This window comes from Ixodes scapularis, unplaced genomic scaffold, assembly GCF_016920785.2.
Source record: "Ixodes scapularis isolate PalLabHiFi unplaced genomic scaffold, ASM1692078v2 PGA_scaffold8__174_contigs__length_109621045, whole genome shotgun sequence".
NCBI classification, from domain to species: Eukaryota; Metazoa; Arthropoda; class Arachnida; order Ixodida; family Ixodidae; genus Ixodes; species Ixodes scapularis.
Genome location: NW_024609883.1, coordinates 43,393,498 through 43,415,253, shown reverse-complemented (window position 1 = coordinate 43,415,253; position 21,756 = coordinate 43,393,498). Strand labels below are relative to the sequence as shown.

Genomic DNA, 21,756 nt, shown 5'->3' with positions numbered 1-21,756 from the left:
AGCAAACCAAGAATATGGAACGGAATCGCCAAAACCGCCAAAAATAACATTACCAATGTAACATTTCATTTAAATTTAATGAATAGTATCAGCAATAAAAGTATACTTTCGCAAATTTTGTAACAACCTAAAAAGCATTAATAAAAAAAATAAAATCAAAAAGTTCAAGGCGGAAAAACGCACCGCACCAAATAATTTCTGACTAAAATTAAATCACAATAACACTAATGTAATACAATTTATAAAACACATTTATAATATTAATGTTGTAAAAATAATTAAATCTTAAATTATATTTTGTTTCAATTTTACCAACTTTCTGCGGTCCATTCGTCAGGGGAACCCTGGGAACACGATCGAAACGGTGAGTGTATCGGATTTAGTGGACTTTCGCGTGGTGTGTGGTCTCATTTCGCCAATAAACCAAAGGTATGTTCATAGTCCGAGTTAGCTCAGATCTTTTTCAGCTAAAGCAGTAACGACTTCACGTTCTAGGTTTTTACCCGCCACCCAAAACGAGTCTCCAACCCACACCGCTACATGAGGGTTACCTTTTCCTGAAGGTCACTTTGTCGGGCTAGAGTTGGTGAATTTCTCGAAGCCCGTGGTGTCTTAACCTCTAGATAGACAATTTTTTGTCTCTTTTGTAGGCCGTATATTCTGTTGTTACTCAAATAGAGGAATTAGTTTAGACATATTGTCCCTCTTCGGTTGCCACACTTGGCGATGTCGTGTAAACGGCGTGCCTTGGCACTCGACCGATTTTGGTTTTCAAGTTATCACGAAGACCTCATATTTTGTATGATTTCGGGGCCCGGCCGTTACGGCCGTTGCAAATTCTTCCCCATGCTGAGTAAGCCCCGTGTGCGAGCAGGACGCATGCCTGTCGTGTTTGGCCAAGCAATTTGTTGATCACTAACTCGGCGTAGTGAGCTTGGTGATTAAGAACCACTTTTTCCACTAGAATCTTCACTTCGTCTCTCACTCTAATCACCCCCCCCCCCCCCCCTTCCCTTTTCCCCCTTTTATTCTTCTGCCGTGGAGTCCGTAGCAGTCAGTCTTCTAGTCTTGGTTTGGTTACAGCTTGTTATTTTAAACATTAACGGTCAGCTTATTTCACTATAGGGGATGTTTCACTGGCGGTCATAGCTGAGTGCGTGCTGACGGCGGGTTTCCGCAACGCGCATTCCACAAATATGGCCTTTCTGAGGACAGCAGCAGAGCCCAATATGTAGAGAGTTTGGCCATTCATTGGAAGTATAGGAAACAAATGAGGAGGCGCTATTGGCCGAAAGCGGGCTGGGCGCGTTCCAGGGCGTCTTCACAAATTCAAATGTTGCCAACCAGGAGCCGGAAATAATACCCTGGCGGTGGTCGCGAGAAACAAAATTAATAAGTGCGTCGGAATAACTCTCGGTGACTGAAAATATGGTGCACGTGATGTTTCAATCACGGTCATCCAAGATCATGGTGGAAGAGCACAACTAGCGGAACGATTGACATAATCAGTACGTTAGGCGCTGAGGGCCAGGAATCTACCGTCCGAGCAGCCACACACTGTCCGAGAGAAAGAGAGTTCGAGCGGCGCATTCGTTTCTTGCATCTTTCTGCATGATCATAATGGAACCATCATGTGCACCCTATTTTCAACCAAAAAGGGTTACTACATTTAACTCTTACGCATTTATTTAAGTGATCAAAACTGCTTTTCGCTATACCGCTAGGGTATTTTTTTCAGCTTTTGGTTGTCCAAGAGAGCATGTCAATCCCTTTTCCCGAGTACGGTGCACGCCCCGACTCTGCCCGCGCCTCCCATTGAGCAAACTATGTCTATACACCGCTCTGGACAGCAGGTTAGAGCTTGTGCATCATCTGCCCCCATCTGACGATACCGCATTCTGATTTCTATGTTTTGTACTCTTCATGCTTCTCCCGCAGGCGACGACTATGGCTCTGGCTCGGCCCCAGTTCCACGGCCTCCTGAAGAGCTACATTCGCAAGCACCTCATCATTTGCCTGTCCTTAGCCGGTGTCGGCGGCGTGGCGTGGCACTATGGCGTCTGCGAAGCCAGGAAGAAGGCCTATGCCGACTTCTACAAGTGAGTCCCAATGGAGGTCACATGGTAGTCGAGCTGGTCTTACATTGCTGCGGTTGCTAAAACCCTTGACCGGTCTGTGTAGCGTTCTGTACCGCCCACGACTCGAAAGGGGTCTTGAAGTGCCGACACCGTCGGATGTCGCAATCGCTGCCGCGACGGTCGCAGTCGTTGCAGCATCCTGGCTGCCAAAGCTTCCATGAACTGTGAAGCATTACAGTGACCTACTGCACGCACCTCTACCGCTGTGCCACCTGCCAAGACCGTGGTGGGCGACAGCTCGAGGACGTAGTAAGCGCATTAGTCGGAGAAGCGTTTTGAGCATCTTAGAGGGGCCCTTCGAGGGCTTTTTTTACCGGTTTTTAGTTTGCACCGAACCTGAGCGCACTGAATCTGGTAACTTAATGAAACTTTCCTCTCCTCAAACTTCGCTTTATTTTAAAAGTTATGGGCAAATTAAAATTACAAAAACAAGCAAAAAATAACCTCCTGCATGACGTCCTTGGTCGCCTGAGTGGCCGTGAACTAGAGGAGAAGTAGTGAGCTCAGCGAGTGCTCACGGCTGCCGCACTGGGTGTCGACGGCTCGAGAGGGCCGTTAAAGCATATTCTGGATAGGCTGTGTGAAGCGGGCAGCTCTCATTGTATTTGCTGCGCGATTAAACACTAATCCGGCATGACGCTTCATTGGCCACAAACGACAGCAAACACTGGGTAAAGATCAGTTCAGAACGGGAGCCACTTCGCACCGCCGTACCGCCAAAGGGCCAAACTGCAAGCCAAAGCTGCTCGCTGAAGGCCTTCGGAACCGGTCGGATCCCAGACTGCAGCGCCGCCACATACATCCGGGACCTTTCTATGCTCGCCGCTCGTCAGTGCCTGATCCCACTACACCTTTCTAGTATGTGCCGCCTTTTCCACCGCTTGGTGGCGGGTATGTCAACGGGTCATTTTTTGTTTCCGTACTTTATAAACTTCATTTGTTTCTTTTCTGATCTAAAATACTGAAAAAAACTACTTATGAATAATTGAAACGGCTCGTGCCACTTATATTTTGTATTTCGACTAAAAAGAAGCTTTTGGCGGCTCTGACCAATAAAAGGCCGGGACCTAAAACGTCACAATGTCGCATATTGTGCGCTTTCGGCACCGCGGGTCACCCCCGGAGGTGGAGGAGGTTTCTGCGTCGTCCGGTTAAAATATGACGCACTGATATTTAGTTACTCTCTCCGTGCCCGCTGGCTTGCCCGAACCTCAAGAGACATGGAAACCGCAAAAAAGGTAGACGCTTAAATATGATTGCAGCAGGGGTGGAACGGCTGCGCCATTTGCGCCATTTTGCGCCAGACGCATTTGTCTGCGCCATCCTGCGCCATTTCACGGAAACTGCGCCACAGCCAATACCTTGCGCCATTATGCACCAAATCGCACAACGTGTGCCAAAAAAAAAAAAAAGAAAAGTATTTTGTCTTGGTTTCGGTTCCTATCGACTCGATTGGCAACAATTAGCCCGTTTAGCTTGGTCGGCCTTGCAATCCTTTGTTCTGTTTATTCTCCCTGTGTATCCCGAGTCGGAAGCGCGCGAAAAAACTCGGGGATCGGATTCGAATCGCTACACCTGCGACTGGACTGTTATTCTTCAACCATAAGTAAGCAAGTCGACCGAGGTGAGGTCGAGTCGTTAAGCGTCAGATTGCCTGAGGCTCTGCAGCCCGGGATCCGGACGTCAGCCAATTGAAAACAAATGAGCAAAATACTCCTTTTAGTACTTCATCGTTAGAAGTTGAAACAGCATTCCTGCAAGATAATTGCGATTTGATAGAACTAAAACGCGGTCCGATCCGGAACCTTGCCTGCCAGCTGCTGTCACGCGAGCGGTAGATCTGCTCGGCGTACTTTAACCTTGCTCCCGCTAATCGCTTTGAATACGATAACTCCATTAATTGTAGTCTGCTGCTTCGATATTGAGTTGCACAATAGGATAAACTCGAAATTTGTTGCCCTGTTCCTCCACGCAACTGCACGTCCGTTGCTTACGCACGTCATGTGGTTCGCACATATAATTACTATGTCGAGCACGTGGGGGTTGTGCGATAAGCAGTGCTGGTTTGCATTTTGAGCAGCTGAAATCCACTCAGAAAATATCAAGGACACCATCTTCAGAAACATATGGTACTTGCTTTTTGGTTCTCATTAAGGCTTACAAAGTTTCAAGTTTTGGCATCTGTTACACTGTTATCCCATTACCTAGGTCCCTAACCACTCATGTTCATCTGTGCTGCTAAGCACAATTGAAATTGCTCCCGTGCTCGTCTAAGACACAAGCTGAAGTGCAGTGAAAACTGATCTGAGCTGCTCCTAGCCTGCTCCAGAATGTAGTTTTAGCTGCTCCCAACCTGCTCCAAAACAGCGGTTTCAGCTGCTCCCGTGGCTGCTCCCAAATACATTTCATGAGTTCCACCCCTGTTGCAGGGCACCTTTAATGTACGAGACAACACCGGTCACGTTTCGAATTTACTCCATCTCGCTGCGGAGTAAAAGTTTGCTTCCTCGGTGTTTGAGAAACCCACCGGCGTCGCCCTGTCTGTGTCGTCGCGCGTTACTGCCCACGGGAGTAACTCTGATCTACTCGAGAAAGAATGCGGTCAACGTGTTGATCACCCACCGGAACCTTGTATAGTCTTCGTCCTTACTTTGTGCAAAACCGGTTAAGCACGTGGCCACCTCGGTGAATTCGCGGGGAAGCCGTGGTTGGTGTGTACCCGCAGGCTATTGCAACTTCACTAATGTGGGACCTTACCGTAGAGCTGCAGCCAAAATAAGGTGTATGCTAGTATAGCCATTAGCAGGGCAAGAAGCACAGAGTTACGGCAAGTTCATTTTTTCGTTCTAGGTTAGTATTAGTGTGCTTGATGAGCACTATTTTTCTTTCTAGTACTTATCATCCAGGCAAGAAAGGCGGAATCACTGGGCTGCGGACGCGTGTGTAGCGTCCAATGTTCCGCAGCCCTGTGGACAAAGATGGTAGCGCACGGAAGGCAATTATTGGAATGATCTTGAAACGAATATGTCGCTAGTTCTGTCGGACTGTTTGCCAACTGGTTATGGAAGACAGTTCTCTCTCAGAACTGTTTGTTGACCCTTGACAAGGCACAGCAATGACATTCTTTTGTTGACACATTTGTCTTTCCCTTCACACAGAACCTACGATGCGGCGGCCGACAACGAGCGGATGACCAAGCTCGGGCTCTTCCAGTCAAACCCAGGCCCGGGCCATTGATGATGTACCCCCAACCTTCCGTCTCGCCAGTTAATAAAGGCACTTATGTGCATCCAGTAGAACCTTTGATGGATTACTGATTTGTTGCTACATACTTGGAAGACTTTCTTTCGACTGCAAGGCTCGTTGGTGCAGTAAGTAGTGTGAATGCAGCGAAACCAGCTCATGAAAACGACTGGTGCTCACTTTGCATATTTTGGATTGGACCACCTGGTTTGGGGGTGATCTTCACAAAATCCTAGCGGCCCAGTGGTTCGCTGTGTCTACAAACGCCCAACTTGCTAGAAGCTCTCCGAGTAGTTTGCATGGGAGTCCTTGGCTAGCTAGAGCACCACAAAATTTCTTATCTTCAATCTAGGCAGGCTGTCTGGAGTCATTTACTAGAATGATATACACCTTGCTTCTGCAGCCTATTTGAGCACCAAGCCCTTGCTTGCATACAACACAGTTGAAGTGGCTGGCGGGGAGCATCTGGCCTGATCTTGTTCATTTGTGCGCGCTCTGGCCAATGAGGTAGAGGGCCTTAGAGCGATAAACTGGCAGCTGAAAGTGACCCCCAATTGGCCGCCACCATGTTGCACATTTTTTACCGCTAGACACGTGACCTTGTAGTTTCACACCTAGATTTTAACAGCACCGCGCGCAGATAATTGCTTAGTGGTCTTTAATAACAGTACCGAGGAGATAATGATCGTTTAAAACGTGCTTTTACGACAAAAACTGGCAGCTTCGCAATGCCTCCGCTAGATGCCGTCGGCCGCGGTGCCGTATTTTGCATTTTTATCGGAGCTACACTGATCTCTGGGGCTAACAGTATTGAAAAATTGGTTTATCATGTTTTTTTACAGCAATTGCAATACAAATTTCGGCACAGTTCTGCGTAAAAGCCTCGACATTTGGTAAGGTCACGTCGCGTGTCTAGTGGTCAAAATTGTACAACATGGAGGCAGCCAAGTGGGGGTCACTTTTGCCTGGTGAACGGGATACCAGTTTATCGCTCCTCTACCTCGTTGGCTCTGGCGCAACCGAGTAGCTACTATAGGCAGTATCAACTGGCGGCCATGGTTGTGTCCGACTGCTAGCACGTGATGATGGCAAGCTTCCAGTTCTTTTGCAAAGTGCATTCCATACCATCAAGATTGTCAAGACTTGGCAGTCTATTAATGGGAGCTCGTTCTGAGCATGCACTCTTAAAGGGATACTACAACAAAATTTCGGTGCTTATTTCTTTGTCTATTCGTGTTCAGGGGGCATTATCACATCAGACACACCAATATCTCCTTGAAAAAGACGCAGAAAGGAATTTTAAAACGAATTAAACGATTAGCAAAGAGCACCTGGTGAATGTAGCTAACATCTCGTTCGTAATGCCAGTCTAGGAACCTTGACGGGTAGTGACAATAACTGTCTCGCCTCCGGCCACGACGAGGGAAGAGCTGAAGGAGGAACCCCCTCTCCCCAAAACTGTCTTTTGTGTGACCCAGAAGTCGTCATTGTCCCTCTACAAGGTTATAAATTAACCCGTCACTCAAAATTCGTACAAAGGCAGCTGCTGGGTTACTTGCGGTGGCCCGATCGCTGGTGTGCTTCAGCTGCTTTCAGCAGATGCTACAAGCCATCAGGGCCTATCCAAAGCCGTGTGAATGTCACATGACCTTAGACAGGGGGCGCAGTGGCGCTCATCATGGGCTACGTCCACAGAGCGAGAATGGCTGGGATAGCTCGCAACTTCCGCTGCATCAGTACGTAAGGTCCCGAGACAATCTACGCCACAATTTTGGGGGATGCAACGTGCTCTCCGCTGGCTGCTCTCCGAGCGTTTGCCAGAGTGGACCGTTCATAACGAAAAATACAGCCATCGGGCTGAAAATACAGACGTGAGATTGTCATTTACGGATATTGTGGATCATATTCAGCCTATTTGTGAACTCGACAGGTATATTTCAAATTTCGTTGAAGTATCCCTTTAACAGCACCTTCAAATATGACGTCCGATGAATATCCCCTATAGGGGGTATTCACTGGATGCCACATTTAAGATCATGCTCATTCCAGGCACATGCCCGGAATGAGCATGCATTAATAGGGGGTATTCACTGGACGCCATATTTGAGAGTGACGAGCACATGCTCAGAACAGGGTCCCTATCACAAGAGCGAATGACATTTTAGCGAACGGCGACATTTGAGCGAATGGTCGTTTTAGCGAATAACGGGGGCGCGCGTTAACCCATCCGTCGCGCTGCGCTTTACGCCGCTTCGCGGCGACAGTCTACGGCAACTCATTACAAAAATATGAACTCACTTGGCCCACCCGAAAACGTCGCTTCGCGGCGTCCGACTATTCGCTAAAGTGTCGTTCGATGAAACGTGGGCGTTCGCTAAAACGTCATTCGATCAAGTGAGTGCCTCCCCTCAGAACAAGCTCACATTAATAGGATGCCAAGACGGGCAATTTTGATGGTGCGGAATTCACGCTGCAAAAGAAGTGTGGCAGATCGCCGTTGGCACGTGGTTAGCAGTCGCACACACAACTATGGCTGCCAGTGAGTACTCCCTAGTGTTGGGCACCAAGTAAGACATGGAATATAACTTCCCTTGAGCATTCAGTTCCACAGTGAGGATCATCAAAGTAAGCACTGCGCAACCATTAATGTAATACCTGAACGGTGATCCCATTAAACAAAGGTAAATTATATGCAGTTTGGAGCAAAACCAGGTGTGGATAAAAAACTTACCATCATGGCGAAGGTCACAAACCTTCAGAAGATGCCCAGTTTGCTGCTTCTGGGCAATGCATCTTGCCACCCTGGCCAGACTTTCCGAGGGAACCACAGGCCTAGCCAATACTACACCCTAGCTAGACCCCGTTTTGTTGGATGGGGAGATTGATAGTCAAGCGCACCGCAGATCAAAGCACGTGAAGTGGTAGCTCGCATTGCAGAAGCCAGGGGTTCCCCGGTTCAATCCGTCTCTTTCGACCAGGATGAGCATCATACTGCTGTTCATTTGTGCGCCAATACTGTGTGACGCATGCTAACAGCCCAAGCTAGCAGTCATACTTTACTGGCTAAAGTTTGCCATCGCGCAAACTACAGCCGAAGTCATCATTACAGACTCGCAGCACGCGTGCCGTAATTTCTCCAGAGGAAGAATTCGCCGTACAACAGAATGGATTATCTCCCAACACCCGCCAGATAGACCCCTTACTATCATATGGGCACCCGCCCACTCCTCTGTACCGGGCAATGCAACCGCCCACCTCTTGGCCCGAGAGTTATCCCGCCGGGCCCTGGGAGACGAGCAGGAGCGGCCGGTCCCATTGGTAACATACCAAGAGATAACGCAGCACTATAGGTTGGAGCGACGTACCTACCCAACCCCACATAAACAACTATCGAAAGAGCAGGAACGACATCACCGTGCCCTACAAACTAACACCTTCCCTCATCCCACTAAATGCCATATCTTTTTCCCTACCCTCTATTCCCCATTATGCCGCTTTTGCGGAGCTCCTGGGACCCTCTTTCATATGGTAGGAGGATGCGACCAAAATCCCACCCAATTGTCTAACCCCTTCCAATCTTCATACAAGCTTTGGGAGAGAGCACTGACCAGCTCCAACCTCGATGACCAGCTCATGCTCGTGTCGAGGGCTGTGGAAACGGGGAAGGCTCAAGGCGTCTTGAACTAAGGACCCCTCGCCATCGCTTTTTCATAATAAAGATGTTTATTCTCTCTTTCGCCATACCTCATAAGGCATGACAAGCTCAGCATTGGAGTCGAGCTTTCACCAAACTGTATGCAAACAAACATCTGACTCGGCGGCATCAATTTGTGCTCCAAATATGGCCTTATGGGACTGCTGCACCAAAGGCAGCTCAAAAGCATGGAAAATGCCATACCCACTAAAGCTTTCTTTGAAACAATCGACTTTCTGTATGTTCTTATAAGAGTACTGCAAGCCCCCAATTTCATGTAATCTCCAGGAAATTTGTTTTTTTACAGCAGAGCTGTTAAGGGCTAGTTTCCCCAGGGTCGTGTCCCCCGCAAAAGAAATGTCGACACAAAACTCTAATTGCTGTCGTCGCTCATAGATGGCGGTAGCTGTCCAGAGTGTTGTGTTTGCCGGCGCAACCTTTCGAGCCTTTCCGCTCTGGCTTGCCGACTTACGGCCAGCCATTACTTCATTCTCACCATAGTACAGCTTCGCTGATCCTTCTTCACCAAAGTGGAAAGACTAAAAGTTATTTTTTTTCTAGACAATCAACATTTTTAACTATCATTGAGCAGCCCGTTCTATGTTTCTTGACCCCAAACACGAGCATGTAGTCTTGGACCACAGCTACGCGGTCAAGCTAACGTCATCTGAAAAGAGGCATAATACCTATACATGGCTTGCACGTAATATGCCATTGCATCATGCCGGTGGCCATTCCTACTCATTCTTGCCAAGAAAAAAAGAGCGACAGTGCGAAATGTATGCTGCCGAAGGTATGCGCCACTCAGCAGCAAGGCTACCACAATGGCACCTGATGCAGCTCACCACTCCAAGTCGGGTATCTCCAAGTATAAACTTCCGAGAAGAACAGGTGTGCCAAGCGGCATGGATGACACAGGTGCCAGAGGTGCAATGTGTTCAAGTGACAGTTTTTAATACCGGTATGAAAACTTACAACAAACCATAAAAAGTTTTCTTCCTTACAATCTGCAGCATAGTGTCTGTGGTTCATCTAGTGTATTTTTTTTTCTTCTATACAGAGAGATGATGGAGCAAATGTACAAATATATTCACAAGGCAGTTACAGGATAAAAAAGAAACACCGCCCTCTAAGTAAGAGAGACAAAAAAAAAAAATGAAAGGAGTAGAGAAAGAGGCGGGTCGCCACGGGCACCGCAGCCGCAGACGCCCGCTCGACGTTGGAATGTGCGTCGCGGCTGCGGCGCCTTTGCTTCCTCCGCGAAAAAGACGCAACATACTTTACAGGCAACACAAAAAGCGGGTTCGGAGCGTATGGAAATCTTTCAAACGACAGCCGACTTTGGGAAAGGAGAGAGGAGGTGGGACAAAGGAACTAACGTAAAAGCCTAAAACAATGCTACAATGCCTTCTGCACTCGCAAGAACGATAGTATCTACAGGCTCGCGTCCGCAAGAAAGCGTCGGCGGCGGCAGCAATAAAATGGTTTCCGCGTTTTTCTTTTTTTAATAAGGCTCTTTCAAGTTGCATTTCATTGTACACGTGGCCTCTTCTCGGCGAGAAGCGCGGGGAAAACGCCTGCCCGCTGCCCAACAACTATTTACAGGATGGCGGCGTGCGCGGCACGGAAAGGGGACAGGCTAGGGAAGGGGAGACGAAAGCAACGCTCGAAAGATGGGGAACGGTAGGGAAAGATGAAGACGTTTCCTTTGTTGCTGTTTAGTGGTAGTGTGTCGTAGTTTTTTGTTTTTTTTTCCCTTAAGGCCAGACAAGGTGGTGTCTCGAGTGTGGTACTCTTTCTTTCGCAATTAACTCTGCAGTTTTTTTTCTTCCCTCGTTCTTCTGCATAAGTGGTTATAAGAGAGGCAATTGCAAACGCCCTGCACTTTGTTCCCACATCGCTGCAAAGTCCATTCCGCTCTTAATTTAAGCTGGGGGCAACAAGACACCAAAACGAAATCGGGTAATGAGGGGAATCCGATGCGATTTCGGGAACAACGCTAAAACGACCAACGGAGGACAAATGCCGAAGGAACAAGAAGAAGACACAAACGACCCAAACCCGGCCGACAAACATCTCTCACTAAACAACCACTTGTAAGAAAAAAAAAAGGGAAGAACAAATTATACAATAGATTCCTTTTCTTTCCTTTAACACATACATACACCTTTGGCATGAAAAGCTCTCGCCCTTCCGCTACGCGGCACACAACAGACTGACATGGGAGAGAACTTTGCTCACTGCAACCGTTTGCAACGCGCCCCCCCCCCCCCCCCAATCGGTTAGTCCACGGCGCAATCCGGAAGCCGACGCAAAGCAAAAAAAAAGTTTGAGATAGACGAATGACAACCAAACACGAAACGAACAAGATCTGCTTTCGTTTCTTTCTTCTCGTTGCAAACACAAGAAACCCAGAACAAACACGAAAGGAAAGAAATTGAGAAGGAAAAAAACATTGCCGTCAAAAACAGACAAAAAAAAAATGCAGCACGCACGTGGTGTGCCCCAACATGGTGGAGGATGATGAAGAAAAGGAGAGGAGAGGAGATATGAGCTTTCTCTGTACAGCGTGTGTGGCATGGCGATATGAACTATTTACAATGCAAATAAACGGCGCAACAAAAAAAAAAAAAATAAAAAGAGAGCGACAGACACTTTCTCTTTTTATCCTGTACACAGATACATCACTATGTATACAGCCCTCCTCCCCCTATCAGCCCCACTCTTGCAAATCTATAGCTCTTCCTCCCGGTGAAATTAACGTGGGGGAGGGGGTCGTGAAAACATAAAGGAGGGGGAGGGAAATAAAAAAAAATACATGTTAAGAAAAAAAGAAAAACGAGAAAAGCATTGCATCTCGACCGGCCTCGTAGCCTCTCTCTTTCTCAGTCCGATCTCTCCTTCCCAAGCTTGTGTTGGCAACGGCAGCACCATGATGGAGGGGAGTGGCCCGGAACGCAAGTTGCGCCGCCGTCGGGGTGCGATTGCGGCGCGGGGAGGGGGAGAGGGCACAACGGGTGAGGGAGGGAGGGTATGCCAGGGGGCAACGGGGGAAGGGGAGATAGGCGCTCTCTTCAGAAAATATGCGGGATATCTCTTCTTGGTTCCCTTCCTAAGGCCCCGTGAGTGGTTGCTACCTATGGCTGTCCTTGGAGTAGCGTCGCCGCTTGTTCGGGGCAGCCGCCTCCTGCTGGGAGTCTGTGGGGGCAGACAGAAGGTGCGAACACGGCGGGTGAGGAAAGGTAGCGGCCAGAAACGAAAACGCCGATGCAAGACGACACTTTTTTTTAGCCTCTGTAGGCCCATTCACACATACGCCCACAAAGCTGACTCGGAGCTACAGGCAAACCGATGACCTTGCGCTATTGACGAGGATGTTGAACTATGGGGAGCGCTACGTCCAGCCTGCTTTCTCCACGGTTCTGTTGTTTACCAACTCGAGGCACATACACTGGATTCTTTACTCCATCTTTCCCGATGAAGCGCAGGGCAAAGATTGAGCCTGCCTTGCGCCCAATGTTTTTTCCAGCGCTGCGTTTCTGTGTTTCACCAATAGAAGCATTCCTTCGTTGAAAAGCACTCGTTACGGAGGTTAACTCTGCGATGAACCAAAAATGGTCAACGTCAGTTAGCGCACACCAACTTTCAGAAGTAATGGCCGTGAGTGAGGAGCACATTTTGTAGATTCCGAATTTTTCTTTTGTCGTTTAATTTGATTTGACAGCTGTAAAAGTTTCAGCTTTTTTATGCATTCTGCAGGTACATTGTACTTTCAAGAAATTAATCTTTTAAAATTTTTTGCCAACACTATACCAACCCCTGTTTCTTTTGGAGGAACAACTGGACACATTTTGTTGTGTCATATCGTCCCATACACAAATCAGTCAGGAAAATAAAAGTGTTTGCACGGATCCCTTGAAAACTGCTAGTTTTCCCGTGGTTATTAGGAAAGAGTTAAGGAGCAATCGTTTCAATTTGTTTAGAGAACATTAAATAGTCGTTCCAGAAGTGAAGAAGTTATACATTTATCAATAAAATCTATGTTGGCGTTAGGTCACGCGACATAGATTTCCCCGTTAAATTTTGCGGGGAAACGGGTGAACAGACGGAAGGACAAACTAAGGAGCGTTCCACGCTTTAAAACGGCTGAAGCCAAACTTGTGAAGCACCTGGATGTCATTGGATGCCCCATAACTCCCGCTCCCCCTTAAACAATGAGATCTCTTCCCGAGACGTGTCAAAATGCGGGTCTGTGCCGGAAATAAAGAAGGACCGGGGGCCACCACCCACCTGTACTGGGTCCCGACGCCCGTGTTTTCCTCTTGATGGCGACCACCGTGTCGTCGTCCCTTCCAGAGGACTCCTGGTCCCGCCGGTAAGCCCGTTGGTTCGTCACCCGAGGCGGAGATCGGTGGTCGCGCGCTGTCACACACAGAGAGCAGAATCGAACGTGTTACTTCGCACCTCCTGGTACACCCCCCAATCGCTGCCCATGCGCGACTTCGAATGGTCCCACTCTGAAGCCCATCTCTCTTCCACTCACTTACTGTATATGTCGGCATATAGGTCGACTCCGAATACAGGTCTAACCCCCCCAAATTCGATCCCTTTCCTTTTTCTTTTTTTTCTTAATACCTATTGTCAGCATTAGTTTTATTTAGCCTTCTGCCCTGCACAAACACGCCAAAGTTTGTATGTGCTTTGGTCTAATGTCTGGCGAGTTTCCTGGGTCCGAATTATTGTGTAATGTTATAATTAGCTAAATACAGATTTTAAAAATAAAGTATATAGGCCTATGCTTTGATTCAGCTTAATTCTTTTTTTCCCTAATATTTACTTCAACTTTTAGTTTTGTATTTATATCTAGGATCATGTATTTAGGTTTTTCTCACTTATTTAGTCTAATTATTTTGCGGCCCAGGAGGCAGCAACAGATCCCTGATCTGGCTCCTTAGCCAAAAAGTTTGGAGAGCCCTGATCTAGGGCATGGCTTCTTTCATCGATAGCCAAGACCGTCTCGTCATTTATGCGGTAGAGTGATGCAGAAGGCTACAGACCTTGTAAACAATAACGCGCATATCAAGGAGCATTTGGCTTATAGTTACGCATCAGTGGGAGGCTCAGACCTCCTAAAATAAAGGTTAGACTGTAAAAACATTTTAGTTAGGGGGGAGGAGAAGGGTGAGAGCTTGGGAGCTTTGGGAATGCACGAGGGTACCTAAGGAAGCTTCTGAGGAACCCAGCGACTTGACTAGGAGTTACGTGAGTTTTTCAATTTTTTTTAACCATCCTTGCCCCTTGAGCCACTAAATGAGCAGCACTTAAGAGTATCGGCACTCTGGTCCCCGACATTAACTTGGGCGCCGCCATTTCGGTGCTTGAGCAGAGCAGTCGCAACTGCCGATCATCATGACTCAAAAGTGTGACTTCCTCAGCATTAGATTCGTGTTAGGAAGCTGATGCAGTATTGCTTTGCTCTATCACGGACTGTTTAAACATTTGTGGAGGACGGAAAAGCGTTTTCCGTGATTTCAGATAAAGCGTAAGATAACTGGCAACCATGATATTAAGCCACAAAATGGCCAAGTGTCGTTACTCTGAAGCGTAGCTCATTTAGTGGCACCACTTACCCCCAGGTAAAGTAGTTTTCAAGAACAGCTTAGCCGATCTGGGTCTATTGCTGCATATCCGCAAGTCAAACACCCCCCAATATGCACACTATGGTTCACAACATCTGTAGGCTTCATTTCGTTGCGTCAACGACGAAGCCGGTAGGGGTTCCTCGGCTGCCGTTTAAAACAGTCGAGTTTCTCCAGACTGAAAACCCGATGTAGGAAAACTCATCACCGCTGATACAGGGAAACGTTTCCCACTGCGAAAAAAAAACAAAAAAAAACTTGCCTTATCTAGGGATTGCTTTTTCCCTAAAGGGAAATGTTTGCTCTCTGGGGACAGAGACGGAAGGGCAAGGTGCGAGCCCACTCACTGGCGGCGGGGGATCTCCTCGACCTCTCGGTGGCCCTTCGGAGTGCCTCTTCCGTAACGGATGGCAGCAGGGAGTTGGCCGTGGACACCTGCTGCTGCGGCTGCTGCTGCTGTTGGACGCCGCCGCCAGCCCCCACCGTCACCCCCTGCTGGGGCAGTTTCCGGCCCCCCTTGGGCTCGGCTGCCAGCCTCCTGGGCCGGCCCCCCGTCCCCTCTTCCCTGCGGGGCGCCGGGGGAGGGGGCAGTGCCTCCTCCCTCTCGTTCTCCTTGCCCCCGGGAGGAGGAGGGTGGTGGTGGGGCCGCAGGGGCGGCCGGCCGGCGCCCGTGGAGGGGGCGCGCGTCCGCGACTTGTGCGCCAGCTCGCTCAGCGACATTTCCTCCTCGCTCGAGTGGTCCGACGGGGCCGACGGGGCGGAGGAGGCTGCGGCCTGTTGCGTTGTGGGCGGCGTCGGTGACGCTGCGAGGGACGGGCGGATGCCGTCAGCAACTGTCTTGCGGGAAGCTTGTGCACCCTCGCAGACGAGCGACACACTCGAGTACGACGTGCAATAAAAAAGCTCAGGGTCCCATGTACAACGTGGTACTTATCTTACTTCCCCTCTCAAAATAATCCCCTCGTGCAGTGATACAGTGCTCCCAGTGCTTCTGCCACTTCGGAGGAGCTCCTTGAAAGTCCTCCCTTTTTGAAGCGTGTCGAGCACCTTTGGCATGTTGCGCTGGATCGCACCCACGAATTCGAGACTGCGACCCTTCGGCCTGAGCTTCGATGGAGGAAAGGGGAAGAAGTTGCGGCGGGCTAAATCGCCGCATCTTCGTCAAAAGCGTGCCGTATTGTTTCGAAGGTCTCTGTCTAGATTCAAAGTTTGACTCCGAATTTGACGTTCGCTTGCTCTTTGCCGAACTTTGCAGACCACGCTGAAATCGCCGACGGGCTTGCACACGGGGCGACAAAAAGCTGTACAGCGCACCTCCGAACATTTGCAAAACGACACCCCTCAGTGCAACGACGTAGGTAGGTTCCTGCCTATGGCAGCTGCACACGCACCACTGTGCCGCCCTCTCCTTTCACGCTACGAAACTAGTTTCAGAACGTTTTGATCGCACCTCGTATGCAAGTCTCTCGTACGTGCAGGAAGCCTTTCACAACCAGCTCAAATCCCAGGGTACACGACTTTTGTAGATGACTTTTAAGAATCGCTAACAAGACTATCACAATCGCATTACCTTACGAATTGATGGATTTACGAAAACGAGAGTGCAAGTCTAATCTTTAAAGGTTTCACGAGAAGGACCTGCACCCGAGCTCTGAAAGCCGACAGAGGAGCCCCGCGGCAACAACAACAAAAAAAAAGATTTTTCGACTGACCTCTTCCGGCACGTCTTCGCTGGTTCCGGGGCCTTTCCTCTCCCTCCTCGCCGAGCCCGTCCTTCTCGAGCGACGCCTCCAGCATCATCCCGATGTCGTCCTCGTGCGTCAGCTCGTCCTCGTCCGAGCCCCCTTGGTGGTTGTCCAGGCCGCGCAGCCTCGCCGCGAGGTCGTCCTCGTCCACCATGCCTGGGTTCTCCGTCGTCGCCAGCATGGCCGAGAAAGAGTCCGGCGCCTCCAGCAGGGGAGACTGCACCCCCGTGTGGTTCGCCAGTAACACCGCCGGGTGTTCCAATCGTTCCACCCGCGTCACATCCTCGTCGTGCCAGTGGTTGCCTTCCACGACCTCTGGGACGCACTCGCTTGCTTCGATCGTATCCGGCACTGATGACGCGTCGTCAGCCGGCTCTTCTCGCGCGACGAGTGAATCTGGTTCGTTGTCCGTCTTTACGTGCGTCGGAGCAGACGACGACGACGTTGAGATACCGGTGCTGGTGACAGATGTTGCGACGACGAAGGAAGAAGCCGTCGAGACAGGAGACACGGTCGACACGACGAGGACGGGCGACGACGGCGTGCTGCTTGTCGGAGCGACGAGTTCCGACTTAACGGTGGGGCTAGGGGACCCCAGGGGTAGAGAGAGCAGCTTGAGCGGGTGCATCTTGGCGGCGGCCGCAAGCGAGGAGGGGCTGCTCAGGAGGGACTGCTGGCAGGTGTCAGTGCCGGGGCTCCCACCCGCTCCGGCCAGGGCGCTCTTGATGATGAGGGTCAGCCGCTGCTGGGAGGAGTCGGCCGAGGGGGACGACGATCCCCACTGGGATGAGGAGATCAGGCGGCCGCTCGGAACCTGGGGAATGGTGCGACGACAAAACTGAGGAGGCTGCAAAACAGTTTTAATGCAATAGCATTTCTACCATCTCCCCCCTCCACCCCACCCCTTTATTTTTCATTCCTTTTATTATTCCCCAACTCAAAATCTGTTCCCCCTCCATCCTCCAGGTAAATTCTCTTCCATGACGTGAAACTATTTGGCCACCCGTCCTCCTCACCACATCAAACGGACGTGCGGGTCGTTGAACGGGGCACTCTGTAAGTGTGACGCAGTTTTCGCAATGGAGCAGACCAAAGATGAGATGGCCAAACGAAAGTGGCAAACAGTAGAACAAAAAACTGGACTAAAGAATTGGATCCCAGCTCTTCCACATGGGAGCACGAGCTGAACAGAAGCGACGAAGTGCAGAGTACAATAGCAATCGACGTGTTAGAGAGACGTCGGAGACAAGGAGCACTGTGGAGCTAGGGAAAGAGAAGCGAGACGGGCTCATACTGTGCGACGAAAGGTCGGGACAAGAAACAAGAAGCTGATGGAAGGCAGTACTCAGTTACCCTCCGTAGGGTTCATCGCCATTTAATCGGCGAAATGTAGCCTTCATAGAGGACGGGGGCAACAATATCGCACTTCGACGCTGTCTGCGGCGACACGCCACTGAAACACAGTCCCATTTTTTGTAGTCCCCTCGAGTGCCAAGCGCTTGGAAAAAAATGCTTCAAATTCGTGAACTGTAGAACTAGAGTTTGTTTCGCTGGTTTCTGATAAAGTTGCATTGTGAGGCTGGCAATCCTTTACCCCCTCAACGCAATTTTTTTTTTTCTTTTCCCCTTGACAGGACGGCTACCACCCCTCAATGAAACAAATGCGAAAACTATTCTCTTGGTGACGGATAATCTGTTTGTCGCACCTGCCAAACGTTGAACACGGACCTGGGCCGGTTTTCTCGAAGCGATGGTAAACCCATTTTGGTAAACCACGGTGCCTAGGAAGGAAAAAGTACCTAGGTACTGTAATAAACGGCTGGATATAGAACAACAATAATTATTTGTGATTGGGCAATAAGATGCGCCATTTATCGGTAAAACAAGTCAGTCATTTTATTTACCCTCTTTTTCTGCTGGTTGTTATCGATCTAGTATTGTTATTTTAAGTCAAAATATAGTAATGTTGTACTTGAAGATCAATTTATTTGCTTCCGATGGTACGAAGAAATTTTAGCTACTACGCTAGAGTTTGACGACGAATATTCGAAAATGTAAGAAACATTTCCTTCAATATGTTTCGCCATACACAACGCATAACTTTCCCGTGTTCCTTCCAGTCTGGCAACGCCGGTGCTGTAGTCTCGTTTTTGTTCCTTGCAACGCACGTTTCTGCGATTCCTGCTAATCTCAACTGTTTGCCCTCTCTTCCGTTTGCCCAACCGATCCACCGGTGACGAGAAGCTAAGCTTCTCGTCACCGTTGAATTGCTGGCCACCGGGGATATGTAGAAACCTCTATGCTGTCGGCATAATGTCGGCGCACTACAAACAAAAAAACAGCACAATGTCTCAGCTGTTCACCCGGAACGAAGACTTATGTCTTGGATCCCGGACTGCTGAAGAGTGATGCGTTCGCGGAATGCTGCCGTTGGTTAGTTTAGTAGTCCCTCTGAACTACCGCTTTGCTTGACGTGCTAATAGGTTGATGGAGCATCATTAATATAACAGCCGGATCGAAATGAATGTTCAGCAGAACCAAGCAGAACTATTAGCCCTCATTAAGCAATGCCGCGGCCATTTTGCTTGTAGGTACTGCTCCTCCCTCGGCGCCCCTGCTCTCCCAGTCACGTGACCTAGAATTCCCCCTTCTAGGGACAATAGTTAACTTTAACCCACGGTTCGCGTTCGAGAAAACGAGCCCAGCTATAAACCTAAAAAACTAATAATATGAAGGTCAGAAGCCTTCCAGAGCTATACGATAGATCGTTTTAGTGTTCTAATAACAATACTAATACTACTAATAATAATCATAATCTTAACTTGCAAAGCAAGGTGCACTGGGTGGCTCACAAGGCTAGACAAAAAGGCAAGGGCCCCTATGCAAGAGTGTAGGGGCCCTTGATCATGCACATGTAGACTAGGTGGAGCAAAGTAGACTGGCCTTGCACGAAAGAAAATTGACAGCAGACGGCTCGGAGCCATGCTGGTGTTGCAGGGAAGTGGAGCATCGCTGTACTTTCTTTATTTTGGGTGCCCGCTAGTGATGGACCAAAACTGTCGAACTTCAGATTCGGCAAAGTTCGGCATACACCAAACGTTTGAAGGAAAGTTCGGCAAAGATTCGGCAAATGTCTGCGCACGCGCGAGAACGCGACGGGGCCATGGATTGCAAATGGACGCCGTGCGATTACCATCGAACAGTGTAGAACAACCAGCGGTTACAGCGAGGTGCAGGAGTAGGCAACGCGGTAACTACGTTTGAGAGCCTTTGCGAGTGTGGTTCTCTTCAATATTTTCTGCCTCAAGAACAGAAGATCGACCAGTAATTTACGCAGTCCACTGCGCAAGTGACAGATATTGCGGTACTTTCTGGATGACGAAATTTTTATTTGACCTTTTTAGTGATGCAACGAGGTAGCTAAAGCATTGACTCACAATTACTTTAACACACTCCTTGCAATTATAACAATCCTGTTTTCGGCTCACAAGAAGTTTGTGCCAAAACAAAATAATATTGCTTTTTAAATTAGTGTTATTTCGCGGTTTTCATCTTTCCGCATAAAACGAAACACAAAACAATCATGCTTTACGTTGCACATCCGACATTCCTAACTCTTCCCATCTTCCTAAACGTCCGTGTGAGTCCTAAGATTAGAAACCGGCATTTTAAAGGTTAAAAACGAGACGTTGCGAATATGGGACGCACACTTTCATGCAAAGTTGACGTCGAGTGACTCAAATAAAAAAACATGCATAATGACAATAATTTGTTATCTTTTCTGGTGAAGGCTCAGTAGCCGTTGCATTCATTTTCGTGCACGAAGCAATGATTCCCAAAGAAAATAAAAACACAGCGCTACTGCCTTTGTATTTACACCACACACACTTGCAGGCTTGCGCTGACGAGGTCTCCAAACCGGAACTCTCATAGCGTGGTTCGTGACTGCGGTGACTGCGCTCGGTGCTACCCAAAGTTGCTATTACCCAACCTCATTGTCACGCCACCTCTGCAAGAAGTCACTAAAATTGCTAGGAAACATAAAAACAACACCGATACAATTATCTTGAAGAATATCACCTTATTTAGTAAAAACTCTGCCAATATGCATTACATGTTGCATTTAAGTTAAGAAAAATACAACATAAAACCTTTTTTTCGCCAGAAAAAACAAAATATCAACGCAAGTCTGGTAACAATGTAGTTTTGCCAAATCTTTAGAAAAGTTCGGCAAAAGTTTGGCTTTGCCGAATCCCAAGATTCGGCGCCGAACTTTCGATTCGGCAGAAGTTCGGCCCATCACTAGTGCTCGAGCGCCCTGCAGCGATACAAAAACGATGCCGAAATTTCTGCCATCGTTAAGCTAATTCTCAACGAAATGCGTCAGCATTTAGCGCGGGGGTTCCGACTCTGCAAAAGACGGGCATTCCACCCCCGCAACGGTTCGCACACTGCTGTGTTCGGAGGGCAAGTCCGTTCTCCCGGGCGTCAGCGGTTTCGGATGCAGCCACCACAGCTTCCCCCGATCCCTGCCTACAATCCACACACTTTTGTCGTTGAGGGGCCAATCTTTACTCTCGGATGTCGGCGGTTTCGCGCGAATGTCGTCGTCGTCGCCGCATCTCGGTTTCATGCTGTCGCAAACGTTTTGCCACTGCCACGGCCACTCGATCCCCTCCTCTCCCGCCATCGCAGCACGTCATTGGAAGTGTGCCAGAAGATGCTTTCCCTCTTTTAAGAGGGAAAGTGGACGTAATGAGCGAACAAACGAGTGAAAGAGCGCGGGGGAACTGCACATCGGCCTCGCGAAACCAGTCCGGTCCGGACCACGGTCGTCCGTGCGAAAGGCAGCTGCATGTACTGGGGCGATGAATGCCGACGCGTTCAAGAGGAGAGCACGGCTGGCGAAACTGCACCCACCTGCATGGCGTTGGAGAAACCGCCGTCCTGCGGCAACAGGGACTGCGCCTTGGTGCAGTTCCACGAGGCGGCGGCGGAAGCGGGCATGACAGTGTCTCTCGTCGACGGGGAGAGACCGCTCTCGGGTGCCACGCACTGACTAGAGGCGGCGGCGGCGGTGGTGGTGGTGATGGTGGCCGGACTCGAAGTGCCACCCGGCGGCGACTGGCACCGACCAGGTGACAGCACAGTTGCCAGAGGAATGTGCCTGCTCGGGCTCTTGCTCGGAGAAGAACTAGAACTCCCTGGATGGCAGAACAAACAGACCAAGGTTCAAAATTTCTGTGTGCAACTTCGTTGCTTGGCTCACTTGTCTATGGCCTCCACCATTTAGCTTA

The 21,756-nt window shown here is 49.2% G+C and overlaps 2 protein-coding genes across 5 annotated transcripts in view; one reads left to right on the top strand and one right to left on the bottom strand.

Annotated features, from left to right (window-relative positions):
- Positions 1–326: 326 nt before the first annotated feature.
- LOC8025589 (cytochrome c oxidase subunit 6C-1) lies at positions 327–5,437 on the top strand. Of its 4 annotated transcripts, none has more exons than XM_029973010.4 (4): positions 336–364; positions 1,739–1,853; positions 1,939–2,099; positions 5,297–5,437. In XM_029973010.4, the coding sequence occupies exons 2-4, from the start codon at positions 1,827–1,829 to the stop codon at positions 5,373–5,375; spliced, it is 267 nt and encodes an 88-aa protein (XP_029828870.1). In that variant the 5' UTR covers positions 336–364; positions 1,739–1,826; the 3' UTR covers positions 5,376–5,437. The 4 variants fall into 4 exon arrangements, with proteins under 4 accessions (XP_002409523.1, XP_029828870.1, XP_029828872.1 ...); XM_029973011.4 differs by lacking the exon at positions 336–364 and adding an exon at positions 412–429; XM_002409479.5 differs by lacking the exon at positions 1,739–1,853 and having other exon boundaries at positions 327–364.
- A 6,440-nt stretch (positions 5,438–11,877) lies between these two features.
- Positions 11,878–21,756, bottom strand: part of LOC8025588 (mucin-12) — a 40,566-nt gene continuing 30,687 nt past the window's right edge. The window contains exons 6-10 of the mRNA XM_029973007.4: positions 21,380–21,663; positions 16,427–17,273; positions 15,062–15,517; positions 13,366–13,497; positions 11,878–12,273 (exon numbers count right to left, since the gene is read on the bottom strand). Of these exons, the coding sequence (XP_029828867.2) occupies positions 12,209–12,273; positions 13,366–13,497; positions 15,062–15,517; positions 16,427–17,273; positions 21,380–21,663 (1,784 nt within the window). The 3' untranslated portion in view covers positions 11,878–12,208. The remainder of the gene's footprint in view (positions 12,274–13,365; positions 13,498–15,061; positions 15,518–16,426; positions 17,274–21,379; positions 21,664–21,756) is intronic.